The sequence below is a fragment of the Oncorhynchus kisutch genome, linkage group LG15, assembly GCF_002021735.2.
Source record: "Oncorhynchus kisutch isolate 150728-3 linkage group LG15, Okis_V2, whole genome shotgun sequence".
NCBI classification, from domain to species: domain Eukaryota; kingdom Metazoa; phylum Chordata; class Actinopteri; order Salmoniformes; family Salmonidae; genus Oncorhynchus; species Oncorhynchus kisutch.
In genome coordinates, this window is record NC_034188.2 from 19255354 (window position 1) to 19278274 (window position 22921).

Sequence of the window (22921 nt, forward strand, 5' to 3'; positions counted from 1 at the left end):
CAGCAATATGAGTATAAAGTGATGGTATCCACTATACATTAGGTAGTTTGCTTCAGTCAACAGCCCTAACCAAGGTGAAAACACACCCACACATGGTCATATATATATATACAGTATACAGTATATATTTTTAAACACTTGCTAGTATGAAATTACAAGTGCATCTACTTTGCTGATTACTACTTTGAGGGAAAATGTACTTACTATGACTGTGAAATGTGGTTCTCTCACCTAGCTATCTTAAGGGCCCATAAGAGTCTGGTCAAAAGTAGTGTATTATGTTGTAGGGAATAGGGAGTATTCTATTTGGGACACAACCTTTGGTTCTGTTCCCAGCAGAAAGAGTTTACTGTATGATGATATTGTGTTGTTGTGTGGATTTTACAACAAATTGTAGCTGTTTGTTCCAATATACCTCTAATTGACCTGTTCCTGGTGCTTTTCAGCACTTCATATTGAGAAAGTATTGCTTTCCTTGGAGCCATTTGTATTTCGCCGGGATATTTCTCCAAGGACTCCTACCTTGGACTTTCTGTATCTCCACTGGTGCCTGCTGTGATGGAGAGCCAGACAGACTTTAATCTGTGATAAGAGTTGAGTTATGCAGCATATACTCCTCTCTTTCTTTGGTTGCATCATAAATGGCGGGAGTTGGGTTTAATTTGTGATGCCTGCCTGGCTGTATTCATCAGGGCCTGTTGTTGTGAGGCAGTCATGTCGTGCCGTGCCCCAGCTGGGCCTCTATCATAAACAACCCTATTGTCTACACTAATCACAGACCTAAACACAGACCTGTCCAGAGGATGTCCATGTCATCACAGACAGACTCACTCTCCCTGGCCTCAATAACGCGCATCGTTCAGGATCAGTTAATGAAATGCCTTGTCATCTGATGACTGGAGGTCGTTGAGATCATGGAGAGATTTGGCCCCAATTCACTCTGCTGCCGTGCAGTTATCTTAACAAATGACTGTGGTCAAATATAGTATAATGGATATGCTTGGGCTGGGCAAGCTCGGGTCAAAATGCCATTGACCTCCCATTTCATCTGGATTGTTCATGTAGGATAGAGTGGAGATGGCTGTGCGTTTATTAACTCTCTGTCCCTCTCCCTCTCTCTAGGAAACAACAGCAGGATCCTGTATTCATTTGAGGACTCAGCCGATGGCCGGTTCTCCATCCAGCAGCATTCAGGGCTGGTCCGTGTGGAGCGACCCCTGGTGAGGACCCAGGCTGGGTACACGCTGCGTGTCCGGGCCACAGACCAGGGCTCACCAAGAAGACTGTCCTCTGTCTGCTCCGTGCTGGTCTCTGTGCTCAGCGTCAACGACAGACCCCCGGCCTTCCAAAACAGGGACTATGGCGTCACGGTGTCAGAGGACGTCACCTTGGGGACCCAGGTGGTCAGGGTGTTTGCGGCTAGCGGAGACCCCAAGGCCACCGCTGACATCACCTACTCCATCGTCAACGGCAACGAGCATGGGATGTTCAGCATGGACTCACACACCGGTAGCTATACTATAAATGTCAACTTTATTGTTTATGACATGAAATGAGGATTGCCATTGAAAAGGCTGTCCTAGTCATGTGAGTTTAGTGTCCCTTTACTGAGCGTATGTATGTGTGTCTACAGGTGACATATTTGTGACCAAGGCTCTGGATTATGAAGCGTCCCATGAGCTCTATTTGACAGTACAGGCCTCGGACAAAGGCAGGACGAGCCAAGGTGACATTGCCACGGTAACCATCTACTTGACAGATGTCAATGACAACTCTCCTGTCTTCAGCCAAGAGGTGTACTCTGCTGTGATCAGTGAAGATACCGACATGGGCCTGACCATGTTGACGGTGAGTGTCCAGTGGCATTAAAACCCCAATCACTATAAATGAAACATTTTCAAGCTTTGATTTGTACTCATATTCTCTGTAGAAAGAAAGGGAAATCCTGCAGTGTAATTTTACTAGAAAACGTCTGATGCACTATTGTTACTAGTGTTAACATGTCCATTCATGCACTCTGTTCTTTGGTGTTAAGGTGATGGCTGATGACATTGATGGTCCCTCCAACAATCACATCCACTTTTCTATCATCAAGGGCAACCAAGCCGGGCCCTTCACCATAGATACGGTCAGCGGTGAGGTGAAGGTTGTTTGCCCGTTAGACCGAGAAAAGGTAGCTAACTAACTTTCCACGTTCTTCCCATGTTCCTCTCATTCAACAGAGCACAATTAACACTCCAATTATCACAGTTTGAAGCAGACAAGTATTGGCAATTTTACAAGCCTCAATTGTTTTTCATTGCTCACAAAGTCTAGAGTAGATTTTTCCCCCACCCCTTTACTCTGTGTTAAACTAGGTGCCTGCGTACACTCTGACGGTACTGGCATCAGACAGTGGTAGTCCATCCAGATCCAGCAGTGCCCTGGTCAACATTGACGTGTCGGATGTGAATGATAATGCGCCCGTGTTCTCTGAGGCTGACTACAGCCTTGTCATCCAGGTAAGACAGACAGGTCAGAGGTAGACATGCCACGGAGAGATGAGAGAGAGATTTAAATCTGACAACACTGACTACACTTCTTAAATGAAGTGAGGTTTAGCTGGAGGGTGCAAGTTAACTGAAGTTAAGACGCCTCGGAAACGTTATTGGGTGCCATAGAGTTGCACTTGAAGCAGATGAGTGTAAGGAATAGTGTGAGGTACAGATACAGGATGTATAGCTGAGAAGAGAAAGGATAAATGAGGGAGCTTCATTAAGCCTCTGAACAGTAGCTCCTGAATCAACATCGAAAGGCATGGATATGGAATCTCTCTCCCTCTCTCTCTCTCTCTCCCCCTCTCTCTGTCTCTCTCCCTCCCTCTGTCCCCCTCTTTCTTTCCTTCCCCACTCTCTACCCCAGGAGAGTGTCCCAGTAGGGAGCAGTGTTCTCAAGCTGACTGTAACAGATAGGGATGCCTCCCACAACGGCCCCCCATTCTCCTTCACCATCCTTGGGGGAGATGAGGGAGGCTCCTTCATAATAGACCCCCAGGGAACCCTCAGGACCACCACACTGCTGGACCGCACAGTAAAGGACCACTACATACTACATGCTCAGGTTGGACTACATTCACAAAATGCTAATTAGGCTAACAGTAGTATTACATTTTTCTGATATGTGTTTTGTTCTTGATACAGTAAATTATTAGTAATAGATCAACCATTGATGTATATCTGCTGTCTGTATCAGGGAGCACCAATAGGTTCACTGGACACGGCCATAAGCAAATAGGGAAACGCTCATCCAGAGGAGGTGCTCCTAGTGGCCGGGGACTTTAATGCAGGGAAACATAAATCAGTTTTACCTCATTTACCTCGGCCAGGTCGCAGTTGCAAATGAGAACTTGTTCTCAACTAGCCTACCTGGTTAAATAAAGGTGAAATAAAATACCATTTCTACCAGCATGTTAAACGTGCAACCAGAGGGAAAAAAACTTGAGACCACCTTTACTCCACACACAGAGATGCGTACAAAGCTCTCCCTCGCCCTCCATTTGGCAAATCTTACCGTAATTCTATCCTCCTGCCCAGTGAGACGAGCCTACCAGACGAGCTAAATTACTTTTATGCTCGTTTCGAAGCAAGTAACACTGAAACATGCATGAGAGCATCAGCTGTTCCGGATGACTGTGTGATCACGCTCTCCAAAGCCTACGTGAGTAAGACCTTTAAACAGGTCAACATTCACAAGGCCGCAGGGCCAGATGGATTTCCAGGACGTGTACTCCAAGCATGCGCTGACCAACTGGCAAGTGTCTTCACTGACATTTTCAACATGTCCCTGACTGAGTCTGTAATACCTACATGTTTGAAGTAGACCATCATAGTCCCTGTGCCCAAGAACACAAAGGTAACCTGACTAAATGACTACCGACCCGTAGCACACACGTCTGTAGCCATGAAGTGCTTTGAAAGGCTGGTCATGGCTCACATCAACATCATTATCCCAGAAACCCTAGACCCACTCCAATTTGCATACTGCTTCAACAGATCCACAGATGATGCCATCTCTATTGCACTCCACACGTCCCTTTCCCACCTGGACAAAAGGAACACCTATGTGAGAATGCTATTCATCGACTACAACTCAGCGTTCAACACCATAGTACCCTCAAAGCTCATCACTAAGCTAAGGAACCTGGGACTAAACACCTCCCTCTGCAACTGGATCCTGGACTTCCTGACGGGCCGACCCCAGGGTGGAAAGGGTAGGTAACATCTGCCACGCTGATCCTCAACACGGGGGCCCCTCAGGGGCTGCGTGCTTAGTCCCCTCCTGTACTTCCTGTTCACTCATGACGGCATGGCCAGGCATGACTCCAACACCATCATTAAGTTTGCCGATGACACAACGGTGGTAGGCCTGATCACCGACAACGATGAGACAGCCTATAGGGAGGAGGTCAGCTACAGGACAACAACCTCTCCCTCAATGTGATCAAGACAAAGGAGATGATTGTGGACTACAGCTAAAGGAGGACCGAGCACATGCCCCCATTCTCATCGACAGGGCTGTAATGGAACAGGTTGAGAGCTGCAAGTTCCTTGGTGTCCACATCACCAACAAACTATCATGGTCAAAACACACCAAGACAGTGGTGAAGAGGGCACGACAAAGCCTCTTCCCCCCTCAGGAGACTGAAAAGATTTGGTATGGGTCCTCAGATCCTCAAAGTTATACAGCTGCACCATTGATAGCATCCTGACTGCATCCCTGCCTGGTATGGCAATTGCTCGGCCTCCAACCGCAATGCACTACAGAGGGTAGTGCGTACGGCCCAGTACATCACTGGGGCCAAGCTTCCTGCCATTCAGGACCTCTATACCATGTGGTGTCTGAGGAAGGCCCTAAAAATGGTCAAATACACCCTAGTAATAGACTGTTCTCTCTGCTACCGCACGGCAAGTGGTACCGGAGCACCGAATCTAGGTCCAAAAGGCTTCTTAACAGCTTCTCCCCCAAGCCATAAGACTCCTGAACAGCTAATCAAATGGCTATCCATGTTCACTGAAAACACAGGAATGGTTGAAGGGTTGTATACCTGCTGTCTGTATCAGGGAGCACCAGTAGGTTCACCAGAAACACAGGAATGGTTGAAGGGTTGTATACCTGCTGTCTGTATCAGGGAGCACCAGTAGGTTCACCAGAAACACAGGAATGGTTGAAGGGTCGTATACCTGCTGTCTGTATCAGGAAGCACCAGTAGGTTCACTGGAAACACAGGAATGGTTGAAGGGTCGTATACCTGCTGTCTGTACCAGGGAGCACCAGTAGGTTCACTAGAAACACAGGAATGGTTGAAGAGTTGTATACCTGCTGTCTGTACCAGGGAGCACCAGTAGGTTCACTGGAAACACAGGAATGGTTGAAAGGGAAAGGGGGATACCTAGTCAGCTGTACAACTGAATGCGTTCAACTGAAATGTGTCTTCCGCATTTAACCCAACCCCTCTGAATCAGAGAGTTGCAGGAGGCTGCCTTAATCGACATACGCTTAATCAGCACCCAGGGAATAGTGGAAGGGTAGTATACCTGCTGTCTGTATCAGGGAGCACCAGTAGGTTCACTGCAAACACAGGAATGGTTGTAAACTTCTGTGATCATAACAGAGTTTGTACAGATTGCCCAAATTTCAGTATTGATTCTCTCCTTTAATCCCAGAGTTTGTACAGATTGCCTCTACAGTATTGATTCTGTCATTTGATCCCAGAAGCAGCAGTCACTGAAAGTCCACCAACTCCCCCCTCTGGTCATCAATGGCACTTGCAAGCCTGTTATTTTATCCTCTTAACCTGAAGTGAGGAATTCAAGCACTGGGTAGTGATTATAGTGATAGGTTGTAATAATGATGTAATGGCTGTGGTTCTGTTGTGTTTCCTCAGGTGCTAGACAGTGGCAGACCACCAATCCTGGCCTCCACAGTGATCAATATCAGGGTGATCCAAGAGAGCCTCCACCCCCCTGCTATCCTCCCCCTGGAGGTACTCATCTCCACCCCAGGAGAGGCCTATCCGGGCGGGGTGCTGGGTCAGATCCGAGCCACTGACCAGGACCTCTATGACTCCCTGACCTACAACCTCCAGCCCAATTTAGCCAATACACCACTGTTCTCCCTGTCCCCCTCAGATGGCCGTCTGGTGACCCGGCCGGGTCACGTCCTCAAGCTGGGCCATTACCTGCTCAACGTCACTGTTACTGACGGACACTTCACCACGGCAACCGGTGTCAGTGTGCACGTCCACCAGGTGACCAAGCGCATGCTGGAGAGCTCCGTGGCCGTCCGTCTGGCTGGGGTGGGCCCCGAGGAGTTCGTAGGGGAGCACTGGAGGGGCTTCCTGAGGGCACTGCGCCTGGTGGCAGGGATCAAGAGGAGTGATGTCCAGCTGGTCAGTCTGCAGCCCTGTGAGCCCCCTGGTAGCCTGGATGTCCTGCTGGCTCTGGAGCGGGCACCTCCCGGTAGCCCCCTGACCACTACCAAGGACGAGATCCTCCTTCGTAAGCTCAATGCCTCTGTGGGTGCAATCCAGGAGCTTACAGGCCTCCGCGTGGTCAGGGTGTTCAGGAAGCTATGTGCAGGCTTGGATTGTCCTGCCATGCTCTGTAGTGAGGTGGTCACACTGGACCAGAACTTCCTGACCACCTACAGCACGGCTAGACTCAGCCTCATCACCCCGCCACATCACAGATCTGCTGTGTGCCTCTGTAAAGGTACACCACACATCACGCATCACACACATCACCACACACCTCACACACCACACAACACCACATACCACATACCACACACATCATCACACCTCGCACCTCACATCACACCTCACACACATCATCACACACCACCACATACCACACACCACCACATCACACACCACCACATCACACACCACCACACACACCACCACATCACACACCACCACACACACCACTACATCACACGCCACCACACATCACACACCACAACACATCACACACCACCACACATCACACACCACCACACATCACACACCACCACACATCACACACCACCACATCACACACCACCACATCACACACCACCACATCACACACCACCACATCAAACACCACACACCGTGCACAACACTACACAACACACCAACACACATCACTCATCACATATCGTCAAGTTATCGATAAAACAATAGAAGTCGTCCAATACACTACATTCCGGCTGCATCCCAAATGGCACTTTTTTCCCTACAAAAAGTAGTGCATTGTGGGTGTGTCCTCTCCCTTATTGTAATGATTTGATATGTTCCGTAATAGGTGGTGAGTGTCCTGTGTTGAAGCTCTGTGAGGGGAAGCCCTGTCCTGAGGGATGTGTGTCCAACCAAAGAGAGGGACCATACAGCTGTATCTGTCCACCTGACCAACAGGGAGACTGCTCAGGTACTGTCTGTCACTCAAACAACCAAACAGATCATCAACCAAGAAAGTGTTCCAATGACTGTTTCTTTAGTCTAACTTTGCTAGACATTATTCTTACATTCAAGATGAATTGAATGGCTCCTGTTTCTTCAGATCCGATATAACCATTACTTCAGTCACCAGCAAAACAGATATTAGTAACAGAGATGTAAGATGTCACATAACTGATCCATCTATATGTTATTTTTAAACCACAGGAGGTCAGTCTCTATGGTTCAGTGGGAAGGGTTACATCAGGTACCGTCTGATGGAGAACCGCTATAGAGAGGAGATGAAACTGTCTCTCAGACTGAGAACCTTGTCCCACCATGCCACTCTCCTGTTTGCCAGAGGAACAGACTACTGCATTCTAGAGGTAGGTCTATGGATAAGTCCCAGATGGCACCTATTCCCTATATAGGGCTCTGGCCAATAGTACTGCACTATAAAATAGTAGGGGATAGGGCACAAGTTGCTGTTGGTCAATAATTACATTTGTATAAAACAGGCCGTAAACTCAGGATTTAAACTTTGAGAAGAAATGACAGTGAATACAGTCACTACAACACTATACTGTACACATGTAGAGACAGTCACATGCCTCATTGGAAAATAGTATGTGTTTAGTCAGTATTCTCTAACATCACATTGTCTTGTGTTCAAAATGGCACCCTACTCCATCTACACAATTGATTAGGTACACCAATCTAGTACCGCGTCGGACCCCCTGTATTTATGAAGGGGTGCACCTGGTCAGCAATGTTCAGTTACGCTGTGTAGTTCAAATGTTGCTCAATTGGTATTAAGGGACCTAACGTTTGCCAGGAAAACATTCCCTACACCATTACACCACTGCCACCAGCCTGTACCGTTGACACCAGACAGGATGGGCCATGAAGTAATGCTGCTTACGCCAAATCCTGACTGCCGTCAGCATGATGCAACAGGAACCGGGATTCGTGAGACCAGGCACCGTTCTTCCACTCCTCAGTTGTCCAGTGTTGGTGAGGGCGTGCCCACTGGAGGGGCTTCTTCTTGTTTTTAGCTGATAGGAGTGGAACCTGCTGTGGTCGTTTGCTTCAATAGTCCATCTATGACAAAGACTGACGTGTTGCGCGTTCCGAGATGCCGTTCTGCACACCACTGTTGCAATGCGCCGTTATTTGTCCGCCTGTTAGCTTGTATAATACTTGCCATTCTCCTTCAACCTCTCATCAACAAGCTGTTTTTGCCCATCGGACTGCCGCTGAATGGATGTTTTTTGTTTGTCGGTAAACCCTAGAAACCATTTTCTTGAATGGGGTGGTGTACCTAATTAACTGGCCCCTCAGTGCACTATATAAGAATATTTTTACGTGCTATGCACTTCAGCACTCGGCGGTCCTGTTCTGTAAGCTTGTGTGGCCTACCACTTCACGGCTGAGCTGTGTTGCTCCTAGATGTTTCCACTTCTCAATTACAGCACATACAGTTGACTGGGACTGACTTATTGGAAAAGTGCCATTCTATGACGGTGCCACTTTGAAAAGTCTCTTAGCTTTTCAGTAAGGCCATTCTACTGCCAATGTTTGTATATGGAGATTGCATGGCCGTGTGCTCAATTTTATATACCTGTCAGCAATGGGTATGGCTGAAATATCCGAATCCACTCATTTGAAGGGTTGTCCACATACTTTTGTATATATAGTGTATATAGAATCGTGAGAATTGCAATACCGTGATGATATCTTATCACGAGGTCCCTGGCAATTCCCAGGCCTAACAACCATTTCCTATCTTTATGTACCCACTCCTGCCCCCAGATAGTCGACGGTAGGCTGCAGTACCAGTTTGACTGTGGCAGTGGCCCAGGCATCGTCTCTATACACAGTGCCCAGGTCAGTGATGGCCAGTGGCACACCGTATCCCTTGAGGTAAACGGCAACCACGCCATGCTGGTTCTGGATCAGCTCTACACGGCCTCGGGCACGGCACCAGGCACACTCCGCTCCCTCAACCTGGACGGAAGCCTGTTCCTGGGTGGTGTTTCTGAATCCGACCAGCAGAGGACAGCAAAGACAGCCTCACAGCGTTTGCCAGTCTCTCACAGTCATGATCTTCAGGGTTGTATTGAGGCAGTCAGGTATTTGATGTTTCCCTCCATTTTGTCAACCTTTTTGTTTATTTATTTTTATTTTTGTCATGTGATTTGTGACAAACTTGCTTGTGAAATGACTAAATAACTGTTGATTTTATTTTGTCAGGTTTAATGGCTATGATCTGAACCTGGACACCGAGGCCCAGGCCCATGTTCTAGTAGAGGAGGTGGTGGGGGTGGCACCAGGCTGTGGGTCCCTCCCTGCTCCAGACTGCTCCTCTCAGCCCTGTATGAATGGAGGAACCTGCTCCACTCTGCCTCATGGAGGTAGGAGACAGACACCATTTATTGCCATAGATAAATCCCCATACAGTCCTATTCACAGTCTATACAGAACATATTGGTCTCAAAGATCTTGTTATCCTATATATATTATTTTGTACATTATACACTTGTTTCTATTGCAGGTTACTTCTGTAAATGCAGTGACTTGTTCATGGGGTCTCACTGTGAGGTGGCAGCTAGCCCCTGTTCCTCCAACCCCTGTCTATATGGAGGAACCTGTGTGCTGGACAACCAGGACTTTTACTGCCAGTGTAGAGGACAGTACTCAGGACCACGGTACATAGAGCAGTTACCCATTATGAACTGAAATTTGGAATAATGTGTCCCAAATGGCACCTTATTCCTTTGTAGTGCACTACTTTTGACCATGACCCTTAGGGTTCTGGTTGAAAGTAGTGCACTGTATAGGAAACAGGGTGTCAGTTGGGACATTACCAATCGTGACCTTGAGATTCTATTTGACATCTTGGTAAAAAATGAGTTATTCACATAGAGTTGCTCATTAGGTGGTCCTTTACATGTGAGATCTGTCAGATATGTTCTAAAGTAAATTTACAATGAAAAATCGGAATGTTCTTTGTGCGCAAACACCTTTTAACTTAATGCTTTGAGGGTTATATCTGCAATCCAATCACACAATGCTAGGCTGCCAATCAAAATGAACTGTATGTAAGGTCATATACTTATTGAGTCATGAAAGAGGAAGACATCACAAAATAGTTCTGGGACTTGAAAAATACTCATTAACTCCAAACTATACATTTTACAGGTAGGACCTTATAGTTCCAAGTTCTTGATTATTCATATCATGGCTTCGATTATTCATATCATGGGTTCTAGTCCCAGGTCTTCGATTATTCATATCATGGGTTCTAGTCTCAGGTCTTCGATTATTCATATCATGGGTTCTAGTCCCAGGTCTTCGATTATTCATATCATGGGTTCTAGTCCCAGGTCTTCGATTATTCATATCATGGGTTCTAGTCCCAGGTCTTCGATTATTCATATCATGGGTTCTAGTCCCAAGTCCTTGATTATTCATATCATAGGTTCTGGTCCTCTTTTTCCCAGCACTTAATAAATACAGGTGCCTTAGGGCATGTTTAGGGCTGCTTTTGTCATGTTCTATATCAATACAAAAACCTCCAAGGAAGAGGTATTTCACAAAAATGTCAAACTTACCACATTTTATTTATAACTAGCAAGTAGTTTACTGACTTTGGGTGTCAGAGACCAGACACACGTATCAGTTTACTCATCCAGAGCTAAGCTTTAGCAATGCTGCTAGTTATCCATAGGATATAGTCTATTTGTCATTTTCGAGAGCTATCCCTTTAAGAAATGTGTGATGAACATGAATTAATATATTTGCTGACGTGATTAGAAAGAAGGAAGGCTATTCTCTTTATTTAATCATTAAATGTCTGTACTTTTCTATGGAAATGTGAAGGTTTTAACATTCCGTGCCAGATATAACCTTCCCTCTGGGCACAGACCTCAGTTCAACACAGAAATATCTCATTTACATAAGTATTCACACCCCTGAGTCAATACTTTGTAGAAGCCCCTTTGGCAGCGATTATAGCAGTGAGCTTTTCTAAGTAAGACTTTCCACACCAGAATTGTACAACATTTTGCCATTATTAATTTCAACATTCTTCAAGCTGTCACATTGGTTGTTGATCATTTTAATTGTTATATTTTTTTATTTCACCTTGATTTAACCAAGTAGGACAGTTGAGACCAAGTTCTCATTTACAACTGCGACCTGTTCAAGATAAAGCAAAGCAGTGCGACACAAACAACAACACAGAGTTACACATGGAATAAACAAATGTACAGTCAATAACACAATAGAAAAAATCTATATACAGTGTGTGCAAATGAGGTAAGATTAGGGAGGTAAGGCAATAAATAGGCCGTCGTGGTGAAGTAATTACAATTTATCAATTAACACTGGAGTGATAGGTGTGCAGAAGATGAATGTGCAAGTAGAGATACTGGGGTGCAAAGGAGCAGAAAAAAAATAACAATATGGGGATGAGGTAGTTGGGTGGGCTATTTACAGATGGACTATGTACAGGTGCAATGATCTGTGAGCTGCTCTGACAGTTGATGCTTTAAGTTAGAGAGGGAGATATGGGTCTCCAGCTTCAGTGATTTTTGCAATTCGTTCCAGTCATTGGCAGCAGAGAACTGAAAGGAAAGGCAGCCAAAGAGGGAATTGGCTTTGGGGGTGACCAGTGAAATATACCTGCTGGAGCGCATGCTACGGGTGGGTGCTGCTATGGTGACCAGTGAGCTGAGATAAGGCGTAGCTTTACCTAGTAAAGACTTATAGATGACCTGGAGCCAGTGGGTTTGGCTACGAATATGAAATGAGGACCAGCCAACGAGAGCATACAGGTCACAGTGGTGGATAGTATATGGGGCTTTGGTGACAAAACGGATGGCACTGTGTAGAAGCGGGCAGCGATCGGTTGAAGAGCATGCATTTAGTTTTACTTGAATTTAAGAGCAGTTGGAGGCCACGGAAGGAGAGTTCTATGGCATTGAAGCTTGTCTGGAAGTTAGTTAACACAGTGTCCAAAGAAGGGCCAGAAGTATACCGAATGGCATCGTCTGCGTAGAGGTGGATCAGAGAATCACCAGCAGCAAGAGCAACATCATTGATGTATACAGAGAAAAGAGTCAGCCCTAGAATTGAACCCTGTGGCACCTTCATACAGACTGCCAGAGGTCCGGACAACAATTGCTGAACATCCATTTTCAGTCTTGCCATACAAGTAGTCAAAACTGAAACTAGGCCACTCAGGAACATTCACTGTCTTCTTGGTAAACAACTCCAGTGTAGATTTGGCCTTGTGTTTTAGGTTATTGTCCTGCTGGAAGGTGATTGCATACAGAGTGAGCCCATGCAACTTGTTATGTGATTTGTTAAGCACATTTTTACTCCTGAACTTATTTAGGCTTGCCATAACAAAGGGGTTAAATTCTCATTGACTCAAGATATTTCAGCGTTTCATTTTTGGAAAAAAATTGTTCCACGTTATGGGGTATTGTAAGTATGCCAGTGGCTCAAATATGGCTGTAACACAACAATATGTGTAAAAAGTCAAGGGGTGTGAATACTTTCTGAAAGCACTGTACCTTTATGGTGAGGACCTTAATGGGTTATGAAAGAAGAAATCACCACAAAACTGAGACTTTAGAACTTTACAGTGTTAGTCACCTGTCTGCTATCCTGTGGGGTTGGACATTTCTCATAGCATTGTTGTTGTTGGTGAAAAACTGAAGACAATAGATGATGTATGGGAAGTTAAAAAGTGTGTCTATGTTCCAGGTGTGCGGTTGGTCCGTACTGCAAAGATAACCCCTGCAGAAACAGTGGACATTGTATCGACAGTCTGGATGGGGCTGTGTGTGAGTGTGAGCCGGGGTTTCAGGGGGAACGGTAAGCAGAAACATCCAATACTCTCACTAACCTGCATTCTTCCACTCCGGGTTTGGTATGACACATCCATGATGTCAGACTATGCCAGAGCTGCAATATATACTGTATATAGGTTCTGGATGTTTGCATCCCAAATGGCACCCTATTCCCTACATAGTGCACTACAGAGCTCTGGTCAGAAGTAGTGCACTATATTGGGACCATTTGGAACACACTCCATATAGATGCTGTATGTGAATGTGACTCTGGACGGTGTTCTTCTGTCCAGGTGCCTTGGGGATGTAGATGAGTGTATGCAGACAGAGAGCCTCTGCTCTAACGGAGGTGTGTGTGTAAACACCTACGGCTCCTTCAACTGTAGCTGCGTGGTGGGGTTCGCTGGGCGGCAGTGTGAGCTCGAGATGTTGGTCAGGAACGAGCTGCTGTTCACCAGCTGGTCCATCGGCCTGGAGGAACTCCTTGGACTGGCCCTGTTCCTGGTTACCATCTTCGGCCTGTCTCTGCTCTTTGTAGCCGTCCGGAAGAGGGCCAAACAGGACGGATCTAAGGAATATGAGGTATCATATCTGTTGTCAGTAAGTGATTGATTGTATTTTTGAATATATGACAAATAATTTTGATGTTCAAACTTTGAACCTTAAGGATGAAGATGGTAAAGAGTTCTTTGGGAGAGCTTACCTGGAGGTCAAGTCCAGCCGGGGAGTCCCAGTCTACTTGGACGTTCCACCACAGATCCCAGTTAGACCCATCTCCTATACCCCTAGTTACCCCAGCAACTCACGCCACAACCTGAACAAGGGTTCCTGCGAAGGTCTTGGGTTGGTGGAACCCACAGAGCACAGCACCCCTGACCCAGACCCCGTGCCCATGCTGAGGAGAGGGGTGGCAGTGTGCAGTGTCGCTCCCACCCTGCCACGCCGCCTGCATTCCAACACCCCTTCAGAGACGGAGTCCATCCAAAAACCCTGCTGGGACTACCACTATGATGGTGAGAGAGCAGATGACTGGAGGCTGGGAGCAGGAAATGAGAAGACACTGTTTTGTCATTCATAGTTTTCACATTTTGACCTATCAGCTTTACTTTGATAACCTGCATGTATTTTTAATGTAAACAACTAAATTAAATTGCACATTTGATGTGGCTTTACATATAGTACAGTATGATACCTTTTTGTTTATGGTGAATCAAACAATCTCGTCTTCATCAGCAAGGTCATAAGTGATTTGTATCTTTGTCTCCCCCAGAAGAGGTAGTGGAGCTGGATCCGGTCTCCACTCAGAGATCTAGGAAAGACCTGGAAAACCGTAGCAGTGCCTCAGAGTCCCTCTGTTCCTACCAGTCAGGATCAGGAGATGAGAACGGTAGGTTTCGTTACTCGTCTAAGATGACAGGGTGAGACATCACAGTGTAAGTGCTGGAATCCAGGCTAATGCATATTATTAGGCAACACCTACCTGTAATGATACCTCTGAATGAGTGTTCTCTCTTATGTCACTTGTCCTTCTTCCTCTCCTTTTTTCTAGTCTCAGCTCCAGTTTGGATTAAATCTATGCACATCCCCAGGTCAGGGTTTAACAGGGGGCACAGTGTAAGTTGTCATTTACATTGACGTTATGGGAAGTAGCCCAATAGTCTCCTGATAGTCTTACAATCTCTTGATAGTCTGCTGATAGTCTGACAATCTACATATACAGTACTGATAGTCTGGCAATCAACTGATAGTTTTACAGTCTCCTGATAGTTTGACAGTCTCCTGATAGTCTCCTGGTGTAAGATCACATCCTTGTGTTGTCCTGAACTCTTGTGTTAAGTGTAGTTTGTGGCTTCTGTGGTTCCAATCCATACCATTAGCATTTGTTTATTTTGAAACATATGGTTAAATTCCCATCTATTTATTTCCACCTCCATTACTCAATGGAGTATTCACCCTATGTAGTATTTGGTACATTTATTGTGTGCTAATGTTAGATTTCTCTCGTCACTCCCTCCTTAGCCCTCATAGGACTTCAATCACAGTATTTACTGTGGAAAATAAGGTATCCTTCCTATCTTATACTACACTAGTTGTTTCAGGAGATAGTTGTGTTCAGGGAGGCAGGAGATACAGTGCCTTGCAAAAGTATTCATCCCACGTTGCATTTTTCCTATTTTGTTGCATTACAACCTGTAATTTAAATGGATTTTTGTTTGGATTTCATGTAATTGACATACACAAAATAGGCCAAATTGGTGAAGTGAAATGAATTACTTTTTTTTTTTTATGCATATGTAATCACCCCCTTTACTGTGAAGCCCCGAAATAAGATCTGGTGCAACCAATTACCTTCAGAAGTCACATAATGAGTTAAATAAAGTCCATCTGTGTGCAATCTAAGTGTCACATGATCTCAGTATGTATACACCTGTTCCGATCGGCCCCAGAGTATGCAACGCCACCAAGCAAGCGGCACCATTAAGACCGTGGAGCTCTCCAAACAGGTCAGGGAGAAAGTTGTGGATGAGTACAGATCAGGGTTGGGTTATAAAAATATCCAAAACTTTGAGCATCCCACAGAGCACCATTAAATTCATTATTAAAAAATATAAATAATGTGGCACCACAACAAACCTGACAAGAGAGGGCTGCCCACCAAAACTCACAGACCAGGCAAGGATGGCATTAATCAGAGAGGCAACAACGTGACCAAAGATAACCTTGAAGGAGCTGCAAAGCTCCACACCGGAGATTGGAGTATCTGTCCATAGGACCACTTTAAGCCACACACTCCACAGAGCTGGGCTATATGGAAAAGTGGCCATAAAAAAGTAATCGTTGAAAGAAAAAAATAAGCAAACACTGTTGGTGTTCACCAAAAGGCATGTGGGAGACTCCCCAAACATATGGAAGAAGGTACTCTGGTCAGATGAGACTAAAATTGAGCTTTTTGGCCATCAAGGATGTCTGGCGCTATGTCTATGTCTATGTCTGGTGCAAACCCAACACCTCTCATCACCCCGAGAATTTCATCCCCATCGTGAAGCATGGTGGTGGCAGCATGTTTTTCATTGGCAGGGATTGGGAAACTGGTCAGAATTGAAGGAATGATGGATGGTGCTAAATACAGGGAAATTCTTGAGGGAAACCTGTTTCAGTCTTCCAGAGATTTGGTACTGGGACAGAGGTTCACCTTCCAGCAGGACAATGACCCACTGAGACATCAGTGTAAGTGCTGGAATCCAGGCATGTTATTAGGCAACACCTTCTACCTGTCTTCCAGAGATTTGAGATTGGGACGGAGGTTCACCTTCCAGTAGGACAATGAGCCAAAGCATTCTGCTAAAGCAACACTCCAGTGGTTTAAGGGGAAACATTCAAATGTCTTGGAATGGCCTAGTCAAAGCCCAGACCTCAATCCAATTGAGAATCTGTGGTATGACTTAAAGATTGCTGTACACCAGTGGAACCCATCCAACTTGAAGGAGCTGGAGCAGTTTTGCCTTGAAGAATGGGCAAAAATCCCAGTGGCTAGATGTGCCAAGCTTATAGAGACATACCCCAAGAGACTACCAGCTGTAATTGCTGCAAAACGTGGGTATTCAAAGTATTGACTTTGGGGGGGGTGAATAGTTATGCACGCTCAAGTTATGTTATTTTTTTGTTATTTCTTGTTTGTTTCACAATAAAACATATTTTGCATCTTCAAAGTGGTAGGCATGTTGTGTAAATCAAATGATACAAGCCCCCAAAAAATCTATTTTAATTCCAGATTAGGAAAAGGAAAAGTAGGAAAAGTGCCAAGGGCGTGAATACTTTTGCAAGCCACTGTAGTTGTGTTCAGGGAGTCAGTAGATAATTGTGTTTAGGGAGTCAGTAGATGAGGTAATGTTGGCTGTAAGTGATTCTGGCTAGAGGTCCCAGTGGTTCTGGCTACATCTTTACATGCAGTATATGCTCTTCAGTAGGCATCAGTCCAATACACTGACTCCCATGGGTGTTAATTTTTCTCTTTGTAGTGTAAACTCTTGAAATATTGTATTTCTCTCTTAGCTGTCATTACTGGGCTTGTGTTCTTCAAAACACCAGAGGTGATGTGCTTGTCTTCCCTCCTCTCATGCTCTGTTAGCTTACCGTAGCGAATGCAGAATTGTACTCCGAAAGGACCATTTAACAATGTGCTGGCTTGTAAATAAACCATCTATAACATCTTACCCTTGAATGTGCTGCTGAAGGCCTGCTGGTGTCTAATCTGATTTAATACAGAGGAGATTTCACAATGATGTTGTGAGATCACTAATTATTAGGTGCCGAAAACGTGTTTGGTGATGGAATATCACTTCCTTATGTTATAAAATACATTTTACCAAGGCAAATATGATTGTTCATGTTCTGAATCACTCCGTGAGGTCTTTCTCTAACATATCATTAACATTGCATCCTAAAAGTTGTATTTTGTAACCTAATACATCCAATAATACGTACCAAGATCTTCTCACCGTGACTTTTGAGGATTTTATATGCTGTGGTTGTCTGCAAAGTTCTTCCCGGGGGTCGCAAAAAGCTTAATTATACAACGAGTGGGTCTAATACTGGATGCTGATTGGTTAAAATGCATTCCAGCCCATGTCTATTCCACAAGTTACCACCGGCTAAATCTATGACGTTAAAATGCCTATTTAATCTGTTCCGTCTGACTGCGCAATCCACAGTCGCATCAGCTCAGACAGGCATTTTATATACTAGATCTACATTGTAAAAATCATCTAGACATTATCTCCCGTTTCTTTTAGACTAGCATTTGGTTTTCAACAGCGGAGATGTTTCATAACCTTGCTGTCTGTTTCAATATTGAAATTCAGTCTCCAGCTGTTCTATGGTAATGAATGTGGTGCCGGGACGAAACAGACAGCTTTTCTCAGCCAGTCCAAATCATGAATCAGCATTTTATGGATATATACAAAGAAATGTCAATAGAAAAACACAAAATGCAGCTAGTTTGTTGTCATTCCAGCTTCAGTTTGAAATCATTGTTTTAGCTGTGTAGTTGGCTATCTCCTCTGAACAGTGGCCTTGCAAGAGAGCACATTTTCTAGGCCAGGCGAAATCACACATCATTAGCTTATTGTTATGGATGTATCCCCCAAAAAGTCACTAGAAAACAGCTTAAACAAACGCAAATGCAGCTACTTTGCTGTTATTCTGGCTACACTGTTTGACTTGACTGTGTCAGTCAAAGTTGATTAGCTAGCAGGCAAGGGATAAGAACGTTGCCAGCCATCATGGCAACGGAACATTGTGTCTATAGATTTAGAACAAAAAGACTTAACTACTGGATTGCGTCTCTGGCAACCGAACCGACCAGCCAGCTTGTGTTGCAACCCCAGATTTGGGTCAGGACTATATCTTGTGGAAGAAATAGTATGAATAAATTCATCAAAATAATGTTTTTAATGAAATTGTCTTTCAATCATTATTTGAATATGTTGAAAATGAAATGTAAAAGACTGAAATAAAAAGCTTGCGGTACGCTCAGTGCTCCGTTGACATTTCATAGAGATACACTTGTTTTTCTGAGTAATGTCTCATTAATATGAAAAGCGTATACTAAAATATTAAAATGTCATGTCTCAAAATTGATATCTACAGTTGAAGTTGGAAGTTTACATACACTTATGTTGGTGTCATTAAAACCACTCCAGAAATGTCTTGTTAACAAGCTATAGTTTTGGCAAGTCGGTTAGGACATCTACTTTGTGCATGACACAAGTAATTTTTCCAACAATTGTTTACAGACAGATTATTTCACTTATAATTCACTGTATCACAAATCCAGTGGGTCAGAAGTTTACATACACTAAGTTGACTGTGCCTTTAAACAGCTTGGAAAACTCTGGAAAATGATGTCATGGCTTTAGATGCTTCTTATAGGCTAATTGACATAATTTGAGTCAATTGGAGGCGTACCTGTGGATGTATTTCATGGCCTACCTTCAGACTCAGTGCCTCTTTGCTTGGGGAAATCAAAAGAAATCAGCCAAGACCTCAGAAAACAATTGTAGACCTCCACAAGTCTGGTTCATCCTTGGGAGCAATTTCCAAACACCTGAAAGTACCACGTTCATCTGTACAAACAATAGTACGCAAGTATAAACACCATGGTACCACGCAGATGTCATACCGCTCAGGAAGGAGACGTGTTCTGTCTCCTAGAGATGAGCATACTTTGGTGTGAAAAGTGCAAATCAATCCCAGAACAACAGCAAAGGACCTTGTGAAGATGCTGGAGGAAACAGGTACAAAGGTATCTATATCCACTAGTAAAACAAGCCCTATATCGACATAACCTGAAAGCCCGCTCAGCAAGGAAGAAGCCACTGCTCTAAAACCGCCATAAAAAAAGGCAGACTATGGCTTGCAACTGCACATGGGGACAGAGATCATACTTTTTGGAAAAATGTCCTCTGGTCTGATGAAACAAAAATAGAACTGTTTGACCATAATGACCATCGTTATGTTTGGAGGAAAAAAGGGGGAGGTTTGCAAGCCGAAGAACACCATCCCAACCGTGAAGCACAGGGGTGGCAGCATCATGTTGTGGGGGTGCTTTGCTGCAGGAGGGACTGGTGCACTTCATAAAATAGATGGCATTATGAGGTAGGAAAAGTATGTGGATATATTGAAGCAACATCTCAAGACATCAGCCAGGAAGTTAAAGCTTGGTTGCAAATGGGTCTTCCAATTGGACAATGACCCCAAGCATACTTCCAAAGTTGTGGCAAAATGGCTTAAGGACAACAAAGTCAAGGTATTGGAGTGGCCATCACAAAGCCCTGACCTCAATCCTATAGACATTTTGTGGGCAGAACGGAAAAGGTGTGTGCGAGCAAGGAGGCCTACAAATCTGACTCAGTTACACCAGCTCTGTCAGGAGGAATGGGCCAAAATTCACCCAACTTATTGTGGGAAGCTTGTGAAAGGCAACACAAAATGTTTGACACAAGGCAATGCTACCAAATACCAATTGAGTGTATGTAATCGTCTGACCCACTGGGAAAGTGATGAAAGAAATAAAAGCTGAAATAAGTCATTCTATCTACTATTATTCTGACATTTCACATTCTGAAAATAAAGTGGTGATCCTAACCGACCTAAGACAGGGAATTTTTACTAGGATTCAATGTCAGGAATTGTGAAAAACTGAGTTTAAATGTATTCGGCTAAGGTGTATGTAAACGTCCGACTTCAACTGTATCTGTCTTACCTCTATGTTGTTTTATGTCCTCCTGATTGGAGAAGACAGATGATGAGTTTAGTTACTGTGACCCTAGTCTTGGCCATCCTACAAGGGTCAACTTTTTAACAGATTATGATAGAGACATAAGGTTTGGACCATTGGTTTTCTTAGTGGAGTATCTACACATTATTTTACCAATTTTTTTTAATAGATTTGACACCCTATAATTATCCACAGTTTATATTCTCCAAACCTCCTATCAGACTATTCTCCAACAATGGTCACAGTAACAGACTACGGAGATGATCTATGCATGTCTGTATTTGTGTCTAAGGGGAGACAGACACTTTGATGCTTGTTTTTCACTGATAACATTTTTGCCCCGAATAGGCTATCACTGGGACACATCTGATTGGATGCCGAGTGCTCAGCGTCCCATAGACCAGGAACTATTGCAGTGTATATGTATAGAAAAGCCTGCCCCCACCTGCACTGACTCTGACCCTGAGCTCCTCAACCTTGACTGCTATGTAGGAGGTATAGACATTGAGAGTGACTCTACCAACTGATTTCCTTTCTCTGGATGATGTCCACCTACCTGTTAGGCATCAGGGCCAGTTATGATGACTCCATCCAGACACATACTTCACCTGTAGCCAGCAGGGGGAAAACATTTACCAGCACCAGCAGCACCACCTCTACCCTACAGACCCCACTAAGCTCCCAGGCAGTAACACAGGTATCAGCAGGGTGCATATAGGGACACAAAGTGACCCCTTTGACATGAGCTGTGGATAGGAGCTCAGCAGCAGTGTGCCCGTCTCCCATGCCTCCAGCTCTGACCTGTCAGGCTTGGGTGAGGGGTCAGAGTGACCAGCAGGCTTGTTTGGTTATCTCACACCCTAACCTCTGGACACAACGCCTCTGACAGGCGACTGAAACTATAAACTTCACTTAGAGAATTCAGAGATAGACCCTGATGATCAGAGCGTTGGCTCTCTATTGGAAATATGTATTGGTAGTCTTAATCAAATCTACTTTGAAACAAAAGTATACACCTCATACACATGGTTATGGGCTTTAGAAAAAGAAGACACCTTTACCATGTCAGATATAGAGTTAAAATGTATTACACTTTGAGTTTGCATCCCAATATTACACTTTATATACTTCACAGAAGACTGAAATATAACATAACCGTGAGATTTTTGGCGTGTTGTTAAATAATGTTTATTAATTATGAAATTATAAAAAATATTAATAACATTCCACCCATGAGGAATGAACCCAATTTGGTCATTTGACTGCAGGAAAGGTGTAGTGAATGTTATGTACTTTCAGAAGAAAAAGCTCACCCCTTATGTCCATCTGTAATGGCTAATACTGTAAATAACATACATGTCTGCATATTCTTATCAGTGATATTGCATTGCATGAAGCTTATGTTAGGTTTATACTGATTATATATTAATTAGCTATTTGATTGTACTGTACAATAAACATTTATATAAATGATTCTGCCATTGAATCATTGCTGTTTCTGTTTGTTTTAATAAATGAATACAGATCAGTCAGCAGAAGGGACAGCAATACTGTTTTAGCATTAGCTATCCTGTTGTCCTGCCATACCCTGCTATCATCAGTAAGGAAAGGGGAAGAGGATGAGAGGAAAGTCCTCTTTTTGACCTCAAGCTCATTCTTTTAAAAAGGGGGTAACAGTTTCTAACTTCTACTTCGGACTGAAATGTTTAAAGTTGGACTGAATAGGACTTTCACCAGAGAATGAAGCATTTTACTTTGGAACACTTTCAATTATTATTTTTTTTACTCCAGTTTAACTTGTGAGATGTAAAAGAGCTGGGTTTCTTCCCAAATGGCACCCTATATTCCCTATGTAGTGCACTACTTTTGGCCAAATCCCATAAGGGTGTAATGCACTATGTAGGGAATAGGGTGCCATTTGGGACGTATACATGGGCATCAAAGGACGACTGCTGCTCATCCCCTCACCAGATGCACTTGACTTTATGGTGGTCATCCAGCCTGTCGATAGTACGGTCACCTCTACTTCTTATGCGGTTTCCATTGGAGGAAAATCATTTTAGAAGCTGTTGTTTATGTTTACATGTTTCTCAAGGAAAATATAGCTCTTTTCACAAGGTTAACCCTCTGTGAGAAATAGAATGACAGATACTTCTGTTTCCATAGGATCTTATCACACTACAGCAAGCCAGAGATGCACAACAAATATATTGTATCCATTCTGTTCAGTCCTGTATAAATGAGCTCAATAGGATGTAAAACAAAATATATAGAGAACCAGTCAAAAGTTTGGACACACCTACTCATTCCTAGGTTTTTCTTTAT

General features: G+C 44.2%; 1 protein-coding gene across 1 annotated transcript in view; it reads left to right on the forward strand.

The window, feature by feature from the left end:
* The window catches only part of fat1b (FAT atypical cadherin 1b), a 43008-nt gene extending 20938 nt beyond the window's left edge, over nucleotides 1-22070 (forward strand). Inside the window, exons 15-30 of the mRNA XM_020502086.2 lie at nucleotides 1123-1509; nucleotides 1634-1848; nucleotides 2036-2173; nucleotides 2358-2501; nucleotides 2902-3099; nucleotides 5924-6749; nucleotides 7326-7448; nucleotides 7685-7842; nucleotides 9269-9588; nucleotides 9710-9870; nucleotides 10011-10164; nucleotides 13232-13342; nucleotides 13611-13899; nucleotides 13985-14330; nucleotides 14588-14704; nucleotides 20945-22070. Coding sequence (XP_020357675.2) covers nucleotides 1123-1509; nucleotides 1634-1848; nucleotides 2036-2173; nucleotides 2358-2501; nucleotides 2902-3099; nucleotides 5924-6749; nucleotides 7326-7448; nucleotides 7685-7842; nucleotides 9269-9588; nucleotides 9710-9870; nucleotides 10011-10164; nucleotides 13232-13342; nucleotides 13611-13899; nucleotides 13985-14330; nucleotides 14588-14704; nucleotides 20945-21123 — 3866 coding nt within the window. The 3' untranslated portion in view covers nucleotides 21124-22070. The remainder of the gene's footprint in view (nucleotides 1-1122; nucleotides 1510-1633; nucleotides 1849-2035; nucleotides 2174-2357; nucleotides 2502-2901; nucleotides 3100-5923; nucleotides 6750-7325; nucleotides 7449-7684; nucleotides 7843-9268; nucleotides 9589-9709; nucleotides 9871-10010; nucleotides 10165-13231; nucleotides 13343-13610; nucleotides 13900-13984; nucleotides 14331-14587; nucleotides 14705-20944) is intronic.
* The last annotated feature ends 851 nt before the right edge of the window (nucleotides 22071-22921 follow it).